Source organism: Culex quinquefasciatus, chromosome 3 (assembly GCF_015732765.1).
Source record: "Culex quinquefasciatus strain JHB chromosome 3, VPISU_Cqui_1.0_pri_paternal, whole genome shotgun sequence".
Lineage (NCBI taxonomy): Eukaryota > Metazoa > Arthropoda > Insecta > Diptera > Culicidae > Culex > Culex quinquefasciatus.
In genome coordinates this window covers 164522369-164535393 of record NC_051863.1, presented here as the reverse complement: position 1 = coordinate 164535393, position 13025 = coordinate 164522369, and the positions used below count along the sequence as shown (strand labels likewise).

General features: G+C 37.0%; 1 protein-coding gene across 8 annotated transcripts in view; it reads left to right on the top strand.

The window, feature by feature from the left end:
• Nucleotides 1-11054, top strand: part of LOC6048137 (PDZ and LIM domain protein 3) — a 69667-nt gene extending 58613 nt beyond the window's left edge. For 4 of the 8 annotated variants that reach the window (XM_038260237.1, XM_038260238.1, XM_038260236.1 and 1 more), the window contains 6 exons: nt 2488-2637; nt 2829-2885; nt 3304-3416; nt 4386-4430; nt 6222-6363; nt 10028-11054. In XM_038260237.1, coding sequence (XP_038116165.1) covers nt 2488-2637; nt 2829-2885; nt 3304-3416; nt 4386-4430; nt 6222-6363; nt 10028-10168 — 648 coding nt within the window. In that variant the 3' untranslated portion in view covers nt 10169-11054. Of the gene's footprint in view, nt 1-2487; nt 2638-2828; nt 2886-3303; nt 3417-4385; nt 4431-5021; nt 5446-6221; nt 6364-10027 lie in introns of those variants that run through there. The other 4 variants (XM_038260240.1, XM_038260239.1, XM_038260242.1 and 1 more) reach the window with 4 other exon arrangements.
• The last annotated feature ends 1971 nt before the right edge of the window (nt 11055-13025 follow it).

The window sequence follows — 13025 nt, the reverse complement described above, 5'->3', positions numbered from 1 at the left end:
TTTTCTTTTTCAAATTCTTTCATAAAAATTCAACATGGTTTATATCAATCTCTGAAAACATTCCAAATAAATTTCAAGTTTAAAGAACGATATTTATTTTTTAATGAATAAAAAAATCGCAATCTCTTCTTTTCTTAACCTTGTAGAGAAGAGAGCTATGAAAATCAGTAAATATAAATTATAGGGTCTTCACTGAAAAAAAAATTCAAGCTCGCAACATTTGAATAAGTAACTGATCTTCAAAAAAAAGTTATATTTGTCATATTTGATTTATATGTTATTGTGAACCTCAATTGAGGATTTATTTTCTAAAATGAGTGTTCTTGTAAGTAAATACTTTTGACATACTTGACTTTTAAAAACAATAACTTAAATTCACGGAATTTTAAGACTCATGTAATATCATATAAACGGAGTCACATGGTACTTCACGAACAAATCTCCCTCTTCCACCCATTTTGGGCATCAATAACTTGACGGATCGTGTCCATCTTCTTTTTTTTTGCCTGTCAAACTTTGGAAAGTCATCCATATCCGTTGACCGTCCTACCGACAGGGGGTGTACACCTAACAAAAAATCCCCGAAACGTGGCTAATGACTCATTAAAGTATTTATACGGGGGTGCATATAAGCCGCTGGCATCCCACGCAAATGGTGGTCAATTAAAATGTTTTCAGATTATTTTAACCCAGCTGAAAATCATGGGCTTTTGCGTCAGCCGCGTCAAACGCCATAAATCATCGAATCCTTTCAAAAGACCGCGAGCGCACGCTCGGACAACATTTTGCTTCATTGTAGGTTGTGTTTATAAAAATGGGTGGAAAATTCTGGACGCTGCAAATTTCGAGCTGAAGATAATCGCGAAATGGTTGGAATAATCCGAGTCAAGCGTGAAGGAGTTTCAATAAAGTTTCTAAGAATTTCAAAAAGATTTTTAAGGTTCACTAGAATTACTTTAAATACACACCAATTATGTGCAGTGAGTTTTACCCTAGCATAAAAGCGAACAGCGTGTTACTCTTTACGTAACAGAAGCACTTTGTTTACAGTCAGCTGCCAATATTTATCCAACCGCTTTGAAAGTAAACAAATTTAAAACATTACAGCATTGCGCTGTACAGAACTGGCGGAGCAAGCTTCTTCCAACGCATACCGTTTTTAACCGAAAATTGATTGGAAAACACCACCAAACTGCTCTTTGAAAAAGCACTGTTTACTTTGATTGTTTTATTTCATTTATTTTTTCACGCTTGTAAAATTTTGTAAATGTCGTTTTTTCATGGAGTTTTTTATTTTTATTTTTATTATTTTTATGGAGTTTTCTTTATTTTGATTTGGAGAGGTATTAAATTAGGAGTAATTTTTGTGAACGACGATATTTCACAAAGACGGTCTTGTTTTATTTCAAGTGCGCGAACAACAATTTGTTTGAACAAAAAACTTCTCCCCAGATGATAAACAAGGTGTCCTCATAACATATTTTCAAAAAAAGTTGCTTCCCAATGCGTCACTATGCTTCATTTTATTGACGTAATTTCCTTCGATAAACAAAATCCGTCCTCGTCAAGGCTTGATGTCTCCGAATTAAAAATATCCTGGTTTAGTTTTTCCGAGATTTATGCGAAAAACACGTTTCACTTTTCAAAACAACCACACTCGGTTCCGAGGACAGTGTCCCGTCTCGTCACATGACGGCATTGGCACAGATCTATGACGAACCGGCTGATTCCGTCGCATACCAGTATGTTTACACGCCAAGGTTTTAAAATAAAGTGACTACTTGCGGGCACGTGGCCTTCACCGTGTCGGTTTTGTTTTGTTCTACATATTATTTTAAGTTTGACACGTTCTGTTTGTACATTGCGGGAGTAGGCTGCCAAGTGATAATTTCTTGAGGCATGGACAAGTAGACTCGTTCGAGCATTAACGGCCAATTTAAATGTAAAATTAGTTCCGCAAAGGTTCACCTAGAAAGGGGTGGCGCTGTTTTGACATTCCTTCATAATTGGAAAAATGCTCACCAGATTGCGCTAGTTTTAGGGCGTTCTCGTCTGATTGCCTCACATTGCACAAATTTGTAAGTTTGAAAAGAAGTTTAAAAATTTCGAACCATTTCGCGCAGACTTCCGAGTGGTTTCACTCGCTCATCGCGTCTATTTTTGGCACATAATTTACATAACGAAACGATATTTAAAACACAGAAATCGCGCGTCTGTTTGCAGAAGAACAAATCCGCACAGCTACCTCTTGAGATATCCCTATCAATGATCTGTGCAGCGTTGTTTTCGAGGTTATTTTTAAGCAAAAAAAACATTCCAGAACAAGATTAAACGACTCGCTGAACTATCAGAGGTTGAACTTCATCGCATCATCACCAACAGAACAAGTGCCTCGATCAACTCGAACAAAAATACGAGAGAGATGTGTGCAAACTTAACTATTTTTTCTGTGTTTTGTGTCCTTTTTTCTACTTAATCCCGTTACAGCCGTACCGTACCACTCCGCTAGTCCTTCCCGGAGCCAAGGTATCGAAAATGGATGCTCTACCGACAGAATCCTACCTCAGACACCACCCAAATCCAGCCATGCGTGCACCACCACTACATGACTTCTCAGACACACTGATGAGACAGAAGGTAAAAATCGGCACCACCCTACGGTGGTTAAGGGGAAGTTACCCTGCCGCTAGCCACACGAAAAAAAAATACACAAAACCGTCGAAAATGATCGAAATCAGCTGCCGCAAGCTGCATTCGATCGTTTTCGACCTGCTCCAACCCCACATGTGACCAATTTACAAACAATCGATCCCATTGTGTCCGCACAGGTCGCCGAAACCGTTATCCATCGTGTCATTGGAGAGGAGCCACCGAGCGGCCCGAAGGTTGTCCAAGTTTCTGGTTGAAACTTGCGTTTTTTTTATTCTTGAATTTTGTTTACTTTTTCACACTTTTGAATAGTTTTCTTCTTCTTTCAAAAATACACTTTCTGCCATACAAAACTATACTCAAATGACAACTCTACACTCTGTGATCCACCGTATTACAATTGTGGATACCTTTTTACAAATACAGTTTGGATTTGAGCTTCGTGTTTGGACAAACTCCTCTTACTACACACAAAATTTACTTTCTTTCGTTGTGTTTTCTGTTTTGTTTTCTTTAAATTCATTGTTTACTGTTGCTGTGAATTCCTTGATGCATTTTTTCCACATTTTATCACTCTGTAAAATTTTAGAACAAAACTCGACACTCTCTAAAAAAAAACACAAGCATAATTTGAAATTTCGACGCCCTTTCCAGCTGGTTCACAAGCAGTTCAACTCGCCGATCGGACTGTACTCGGACGGTAACATCGAGAACACCGTGAGACAGACCCAGCATCAGCAGCAGCTTCCACAGTCCCAGGCCGTACCGTAAGTGAATCGTTTTGAAATTTTATTTTTACCCAATTGGAAACTGACAAGCAGCGAAAGTTGATCGAAGTAAACTCCTTAAATCAGTTGTCATTACTGAATTTCTGAAAAATCAAGAGTGATGTCAGTAGATGAAAACCAAACGTCATGGTTATCACCATAATTCTCACTCATCGCCCACTCACTGTTGATTGTGCCATCCCCAGTGTTGGTATTCTCGCGCTCTCCCTGGGAAAACATCTCTCTCTCTCTCTCTCTCTCTCTCTCTCTCTCTCTCTCGAGTTCTCGACGTGAGTTCCGAGAGCAACTCGCCAATTGCCCGTGCTCTCCGCGCTCGCGAACGGACTAGCTCGTGAGCCAGAATTGCCCACGAGCGCTCGCGGCGAGAGTACGAACGAAAATGCGAACGAGGAGAGGAAAGTACTACGAATTCTCTCCCTCACTTGCGAGCGGTTCATGAGAAATCTCAAATCGGACAGCGATTGAATGCTTTCTTTTTCGCATACGACTTGATCAGCCTACTTTTAACATTTTTCGAGAGAAATTAAGCTAACCATGTCAAAACATAAGATGCCATCAATTTTTGACAGATTCTTTGGCTCTTTCTATGAAAAATCTTTATTTTTCCATGTTTTGACCGAATCGTCCAAAACCTATAAAAAAATAAATTATTAAGGAAACTACAATGAAAATGAGCTTCTTTTACAGTCAGAAATATTCATCAAAGAGTTCCTGTTAGCGCTCACCGAGAAAGAATTTCTTGAGAGACTGAGTTTCTGTCTTCTCTTGCGCGCGATATCGCACCAATACATTTACAGGTGAAACGTCACTTTCGTTATCTCAAATTTTAGGACTCTCGATCAACTTTCAACTGACTGTTTTTGATAGTAGAAATATTTAAAAACGTATTTGCAACCAACCTACCAAACTCATCCAAAAATTTATAAATTTTTGTATGCACACAATCAGATCAAACGGATTCACAAACCGCCATCGGCCCACCAAAATCGAAGGGTAACGCAACCAATCCTTATCACCATTGTTTTTCTTTTCAAACAAACAAAAAAGCATCGCAAATCCCAATTAGTCGCAATTCGTAGATTCGTGCTGTCAGCTGAGTTCTTTCTTAACTTTCCCTAACATTGGCCATTCGTTGATGTCGTTGTCACTCTGTCTGGCTGGCACATGTGAAAATATGCTTTTTTTGGTTTAAAAAATCCTAACTTTGCAAAAACGCAATGCGCAAAACGATACACGACCACAAGAAAACAAAAAAAAACGAATACTCTACCGTTTGTTGTGAGAGGAGACATTTTCCCCACCCTTGTTCATCTCTTTATCAAATTTCGATCAGTACACATACAGACGGAATGTACAAAATCGCACAAGGCTAAATCCTATTCATACACGCAAAAATACATGCACACACATTTTTTCCAAAATTTCCGGCAATCGAAAACAGGCTTTCAATGTTGTGAATCGTTGTCAATGGTATAAACAAAATTTAAAACAAAAATTTATAAACTCACCCAAAAAAAAATCAACAAAAAAATATGACAACAGCGTCCCACCGCAAACCGACCATTGCTGCACCGTTAATATTAGAATTTTCATTGATCTTTCTTTCCTGCAACAAAAACAAAAAATCCTGGAGGAGCAACGGCGGCAAGATCAGGAAAACAAGCTCAAGCACAAATACCCCTTCCCATCGTCGTACGCGTCATCGTCATCGCTTCACTCATCCTCCTCTGGGCACTCATCGCCGATGCCGCACCAAGGCGGCGCCACTCATCCGGCGAGACAGCCGACGCTCAGTCCGCCACCGATTCCACCACTACCAGGCCACTACCAGCAGCATCGCTACTAATACCAATAACAAAGAAGGCCGGGCGGCGAGCGCGCTCGCAACGGAACTCATCCCGACTCGCTCAACACACTCTCTCGCATACAGAATCAGACACTTGAACACCTCTCTCACTCTCTCACGCTTCGACTAATGATTAATGCTTTCTTCTTCTACTACTGTGTTTGTTAGCTCTAGTTTTTGTAACCGTGCTCTGATGCCCTCCCAGTAACAACCGTACGCACACAGATTCACTGGACCAAAAAGTTACCAACACAAAGATGAATTCACTGCGAGGAGACGAAACCAATACATATCAAACTATAGCTAGCTTAAATTTAGGAAATAAATTTCTAGTTTCCTATGGACTGATTTTTGAACAGAAATTATTTAGTTTATGTGAGTTGGAAGTAATGTTTAGAGTAAATTTTTTTGTTGTTTTTAACCATATTTCATAAATTATAAAATTCGAATTTGTAAAATAATCAAAAAATGTGATTCTATACATAATTGTTGACTATTTCTAAGCTCAATATTAAAAAAAACTAAAATATAGAAGAAATCCCAACCCTTAACGGGTTGGGTCCTGAATTCATTTTCTAAAGGTTATATAAGCTCTAAAACTCAAAGAACAACGGATGTTCTTTACTAACCATTCGAAATTCCATTAACAAGTTTTACTAAAAATGTTTGTGTGTGACGTTCTCTGACAGCCCAATATTTTCCCAAACAATTTTACGTCTCAAACATGATTTCTTTGTTCACATGTTCTTTTATTTTCTCTTTCTTGTTCATTCCTGAACCTTGCGTGTGTTTTCCCCCATCATCATCTATTTGTCTTGTCAAAACACTTTAAATTTGTTAAACTCCTCCTAATATCCACCATTCGCCCAAAAAAATCTCTATAAACACACTTCCTGCCGCCGTTGAACGTCATCCAACAAACAAACAAAAAAAAACAGCTACAAGAAGACCGTCGTGTTTGATCCGAGCAAGAGCGACACCTACCGTGCGCTGCAGGAGGGAGCCGGCGAGGGACTGCAGGAGGTGTCCACGCCCATCCAGCAGCGGACCTTCGCCCCGAACCGTTTGGTACCAGGAAAGGTGAGTTGGTTGGGGGAAAGGAGAAAAAAAATCTTCGGAAAAATCGGTTCGGCGGGATTCGGACCTGGGTCAACTGGTTGGAAAGAGGTGACGTTACAGGATGATCTAAAAAAAATAGACTTTTTAGACATTAGGCAATCCGAAATATATAAACAATATTTGTTATTTTTTATGTTACTTCGTCTGAAAAACACATGATGAATAACAATTGGGGCCATCCATAAACCACGTGAACTCTTTTTTGGAATATTTAAAAAATACGTGTTTTGGAATTATTTGTAGCCCGAAATGGTGATGATATGAACATTTAGTGTCTAAGGGACTTTTATGTAAAATTGATCTCCCGATGTGATGGCGTAATCAGAATTTAGCAAATAAAACGTATTATTCCTCGAAAAAAAAATACAAAAATAGTTTTGAAATCTACACAATTTAAACAATTTTCAGTAATTAAATTTTAAAGAAAAATTAAATCTAATTTTCGAATCTACAATAACCCAGAAGGGTCAGTTTTTCATTTAGAACAAAGATTTTCATTTTTAAATCTGGTGTGTTTTGTAACTTTGCAAAGTTATTTTTTAGAGTGTAACTATATTCAACAAAAATGTAAAGCAGACAATTACAAAAAAAAATGTAAACATATAGGGTTTCTTGAAGGTTGTTAATCGATAAAATTATCATCTAACGATAGCGTTATCGTTATTCAAATGATTCTCTCGACGATAATCTTATCACCGATAATGGACGATAACTCATTTTTTTAATCTTTTTAAAATCTTCTCAATTTAACCAAATCGTGTTAAATTATCAATGCTTGAAAGGTTGTAAGTTTCAAAGTATAAATACTCAACATTGTTCACGAAATACCGTATTTTTTCTATAATACTAAAATTTTCCAAACATGCAATTTGGGTATCAAACGAAGCGAATTTTTGTATGTTATTTCACTTCATTTGAGTTTTTGCCTTCCTCACTGAGGTAAGGCTATAATCCTGCTCTGAAAATGAACTTTTTATTAAAAGCTCCTAGACCCACCTTCATGTATACATATCGACTCAGAATCGAAAACTGAACAAATGTCTGTGTGTGTGTATGTGTGTGTGTGTATGTGTGTGTGTATGTGTGTGTGTATGTGTGTGTGTGTATGTGTGTGTGTATGTATGTATGTGACCAAAATTCTCACTGAGTTTTCTCAGTTTTCTGGCTGAACCGATTTTGATCGAACCAGTTGCATTCGACTTGGTTTAGGGTCCCATACATCGCTATTGAATTGTTTGAAGTTTCGATAAGTAGTTCAAAAGTTATGTATAAAAATGTGTTTTCACAAATATCCGGATCTCAATTATATGCATGTAAACGATGTCCGGATCCATCATCCGACCCATCGTTGGTTAGGTAATTGAAAGGCCTTTCCAATGAGTACAAAACATTAAAGATCTGGCAACCCTGTCTCGAGTTATGACCACTTAAGTGATATTTATGTACTTTTTTGAAGCCGGATCTCACTTAATTGTATGTAAACTATGTTCGGATCATTCATCCGACCAATCGTTGGTTAGGCAATTAAAAGGCCTTCCCGATGAGTCCAAAACATTGAAGATCTGGCAACCCTGTCTCGAGTTATGACCACTTAAGTGATATTTATGCACAATTTTGAAGCCGGATCTCACTTAAATGTATGTAAACTATGTTCAGATCCATCATACAACCCATCGTTGGTTAGGCAATTGAAAGGCCTTTCCATAGAGTCCAAAACATTGAAGAACTGGCAACCCTGTCTCGAGTTATGACCACTTAAGTGATATTTATGTACTTTTTTGAAGCCGGATCTCACTTAACTGTATGTAAACTATGTTCGGATCATTCATCCGACCAATCGTTGGTTAGGTCATTGAAAAGCCTTTCCAATGAGTACAAAACATTAAAGATCTGGCAGCCCTGTCTCGAGTTATGACCACTTAAGTGATATTTATGTACTTTTTTGAAGCCGGATCTCACTTAACTGTATGTAAACTATGTTCGGATCATTCATCCGACCAATCGTTGGTTAGGTCATTGAAAGGCCTTTCCAATGAGTACAAAACATTAAAGATCTGGCAGCCCTGTCTCGAGTTATGACCACTTAAGTGATATTTATGTACAATTTTGAAGCCGGATCTCACTTAACTGTATGTAAACTATGTTCGGATCATTCATCCGACCAATCGTTGGTTAGGCAATTGAAAGGCCTTTCCGATGAGTCCAAAACATTGAAGATCTGGCAACCCTGTCTCGAGTTATGACCACTTAAGTGATATTTATGCACAATTTTGAAGCCGGATCTCACTTAAATGTATGTAAACTATGCCGGATCCATCATACAACCCATCGTTGGTTAGGCAATTGAAAGGCCTTTCCATAGAGTCCAAAACATTGAAGAACTGGCAACCCTGTCTCGAGTTATGACCACTTAGGTGATATTTATGTACAATTTTGAAGCCGGATCTCACTTAAATGTATGTAAACTATGTCCGGATCCATCATCCGACCCATCGTTGGTTAGGTAATCAAGAGACCTTTCCAACGAGTCCATAACATTGAAGATGTGGCAACCCTGTCCCGAATTATTATCTGTGTACTTATTTTTCTTGATCTAAAAAAAATAGCTGAAATTTGTGTCCAATGTTACCCATTGTTGATAAAAAGTGAGGAAGGCATCAACCACATAGGTGGATTTAGTTAGTTTTTATATTAAATACTTATTTTTTTACAAAATACGGTTTTTTTTTTTTCAAAAATACACAAATTGAATTTTGTATGCTTTTTCACTTTTTGAGTTTTTTTTTTTTTTTTTGAATTAAAATTTTCACTAAAATTCCGTATTTTTCGAAAATACTCAAATTTTAATGATTTGCAATCCCTTATTACCTTATCATATACGAAGCGAAATTTCGTATGCTTTTCCACTTCACAGAGTTTTTTTTTGTAAAATACTAAAATACAGTCCAGATTCGATTATCCGAAGCCTTGATTATCCAAAGTTCGATTATCCGATGGTTTGTATAGGACTTCGGATAATCGAATCACGAACTTTTTTGATTTTTTTTTCTTTTCCTACTTTATACATCAAATTTGAGTTCTGCGGCCTCATTTCAGGCAAATTTGAATGGTTGATTGCGTATAAAAATATAAAATGTTTTTTTTATAATATTTCATAACCGCTATTTTAGCCGCCACCTTGAATTTAAAAACTGAAGCTCAACAATCAAAAATAAGACAACGAAAAACAAAATTTTCGTGATTTCATTATCCGAAGTTTTGACTATCCGAAGTGAAATTTTGCCAAGGCCTTCGGATAATCGTGTCTGGGCTGTATTCATGAATTACGTATGCTAATATCTAAGAAACTATTGAAGCGATTGCTTATGTCAAAAAATTAATTATTTTAACATATTTTGTTTTTTTTTTTTTTTTGTGGCAACCAATATTTTCTGGACTTATAAAATCAAAACAAATATTTCAAAAGCAACTCAAATGAATTTATCCTTTTTTGATTTGTTGAAGGGAATTTTAAAATTCTAACAGGTTTTACAAATGTATAAATAAAAAATATTCTAAAGTTATTAGTTTAAAAATAGACCTTAACACAAAGGACTAATGCATAATTTGTGTTTTTTGTTCACAGAAGCCGAACGCCAACCACCCAGCTCCCCAGCCCGAGTACGCTCAGCACTTCAACTCGATGGGAGAATCGAACGAGAAGATCCACCAGAGTGGATCTTTCAGACGTTTAATGTACCACGTGCTGTCGGAGACCGACTATTAGGTGGTGTAATCTCCAGTTTGAAAAAAAATAAACTCAGCGCACCATTAGAGCCCAGCAAGGAATCATCAATCGCGTCATCTCTTTACCGTGTTAGGACTTAAGTGAGGTGGAATGAAGAGAAAGTTAGTTTAAAAATTGTATTTATCATAAAACACATTTTTTCGGATTTTAAAAGAAACGCTTTTACTGAAAAGAAGAAGAAAAAACACTGTTTGTTACGATACTGTTATATCTCAAGCTACACACAGGACTTATGTTATCGAGAAAAAAGAGAAATTTATTATATATTTTTTGTAGCACACATAACAAATTATTAGCACACACACACACACACACAATATGTACATACATTTATTTAATGCAACTCTGTTGAAGCAAATAATTTATTTCTATATCGCATAAATAAAGCTACTCAAAAGTACATGTAAACTCCATTTTTAGTTTATTTTCTGTTACATTTTAAATTCGAAACATTTTAGTGCACTTGATTTGCCACACTTTTTTTCAAAATTAGGTGGGTAAACTCAGGTGCCACACTCGAGTGAATGTTCTAGTCAAACTTCGTTAAACACTGAAAATGAGGGCAGCATTATCTTGTTGTTATTTGATGGTTTTTCGAAATAAAATACACGCAATTTAGGTTTAAAAGAGACGCTTGTTTAGCTTCCCCTGTCACTAGGCACGCGCGCACATAAACGTGGGCTGAAATTTTTCGTTTAAAACTGCGAACACGAATTACGACGAGCGAAAGAGATTTTGGCCACAGTGAACAAAAACAAAAACAAGCAGTAAATTCTGTTATAAATAATTATTATGGTAGAACGAGCTTTTTGTGACGAAGAAGGAAACGAACCTAAAAATTACTCAATAAAGTTGTAAATGAAAATTATTTTTGTTTCATTTCACGATGACATTTTTGGACAAATTTCAAATATTTGCACTAGGACAGTCCTCCAACGGTATGCACCGATTATCCTCCCTATTCCTGATAAATCCATCCTCGCAAACACATCTGGGTCTATTAATTTCGATGCACTGGATTCGGGGTCTTAACTTCAGCGGAAGCAACGGACACGTGGGTTGGCAAATTGATGAATTTACACGCGAAATTTCATTTTCACCGGTGCAGTTTTCTGCAATTGACATTCGTTGAATATTTAATTTGATAAATTGTAAAATTTATATAACTCACTTATTTCTACAAATCCAAAGCACAAAGCGATCGGTAATGCAAGGCAAACTACAACAAATGGGAACTTCATCTCTGGGCGAGTTGCAGCAATGTGAGGTTATCACAATTCGATGTGGTTTTAAATAGGCCCATGCAAATTGAATATTGTCACGTTTTCGATCAGTCAACATTGTGAAAACAAATAGAATAATTTTATTATAGGGTAATTCTCCGCTAGATCGCACAGCAGTTGCCACGACTCCTCTTCAATTTGCGTGAAACTTTTTCCACGTTACACAGAGCTCACACTTACTACCAAACATTTGGTTTGATAGTATGTGTGAGTCCCGTGTAAAAAGTGACAGTTTGTCACTTTTTCGTTTGAAACTTTTTAGTTTTGTACCCCGTTGCTTTGACAAAGTCAAACTAAAAAGTGACAAACTGTCACTTTTTACACGGGACTCACACATACTATCAAACCAAACGTTTGGCAGTAAGTGTGAGCTCTGTGTAAAGTGGGTGTCAAACTAAAAAGTGATCCCGTTCGTTTGACAACAGTCAAACCATTGGGGTTTCTGTGTGCATCACAATTTTGGTCTGATCTACAACTTTGTAGAACACTCTAAAAAATTACCCTGCTAAGATAGAAAAAACTCGAAATTTGTAAATGAAAATTTTGTTCTAAATGAAAAAAATACCCTTCTGAATTATTGCAGATTCAAAAAGTAAATTTCCCATTTCCCATTAAATTTCCCATAAAAAAAATAATGTTGAATAACGAAAAATGGCTGAATTTTTGAAAAATTTTTGTGTTTTCGATTAAAAATACGCTTTTATCGGAATACCGAATAACGTCCTAGAGCTTTTGTTAATTTGATTTGGTTAACCACGGTGGATTTTCTTCAAATAATTCGAACTGTCAAAAATCCACCAAAACATCTACCGGTGGATACTTTTCTACCACAGATTTTTGTGCGATCAATGTGGTAGATGCTTTAGTGGATTTTTGACAGTTCGAATTATTTCAAGAAAATCCACCACGGTTAACCAAATCAAATTAACAAAAGCCCTCATGATTCAAATTCCCGGACGCTTCGAAACCCGGACGCCTCATCTTGTTTTATCAATTATTTGGATATATCACTCAAAAAACCTTTCACCACATAGTTGCATGAAATTTCCGGTAGCAGCCAATTTTTGGCCTCAAACATCATTTCACATGAGTCATGCAACTATCACAATGCATTCACGTCAATCCTACTTGCTTCCAACGCAGCCTACACTAACACAACTAAATTTTACGTGAAATTCTTGCCTGAAAAATTGGAGGCGTGGCTTGCATGTCAGCTGATTTTGGTTTGCATGAAATTCATGCCACATTTACAAGCAAAGTGGTATGGAAAATATCCACATACCATTTCATGCAACATTGTGGTGAAAAGTGACGACGACGACCAGAGATGGAAGGCTGCATGATTTTCCTGTCTGAAAATTTTGAGCCAGCCTGCAAGTCTGAGGACAATCAGTCTGCTGGTGATTCCCAACAGCTGAACATGGTTTCAGCTTTTCGTCTGTCTCGGTGGATTATCGACACCGGAAAAATCTGCGTTCTTTTTCCATTTCTGGAGTTAGATTTATGCGAGCAACTGTAAGTATTTTTCTCATCATTTTAGCCAATTTTTGAAT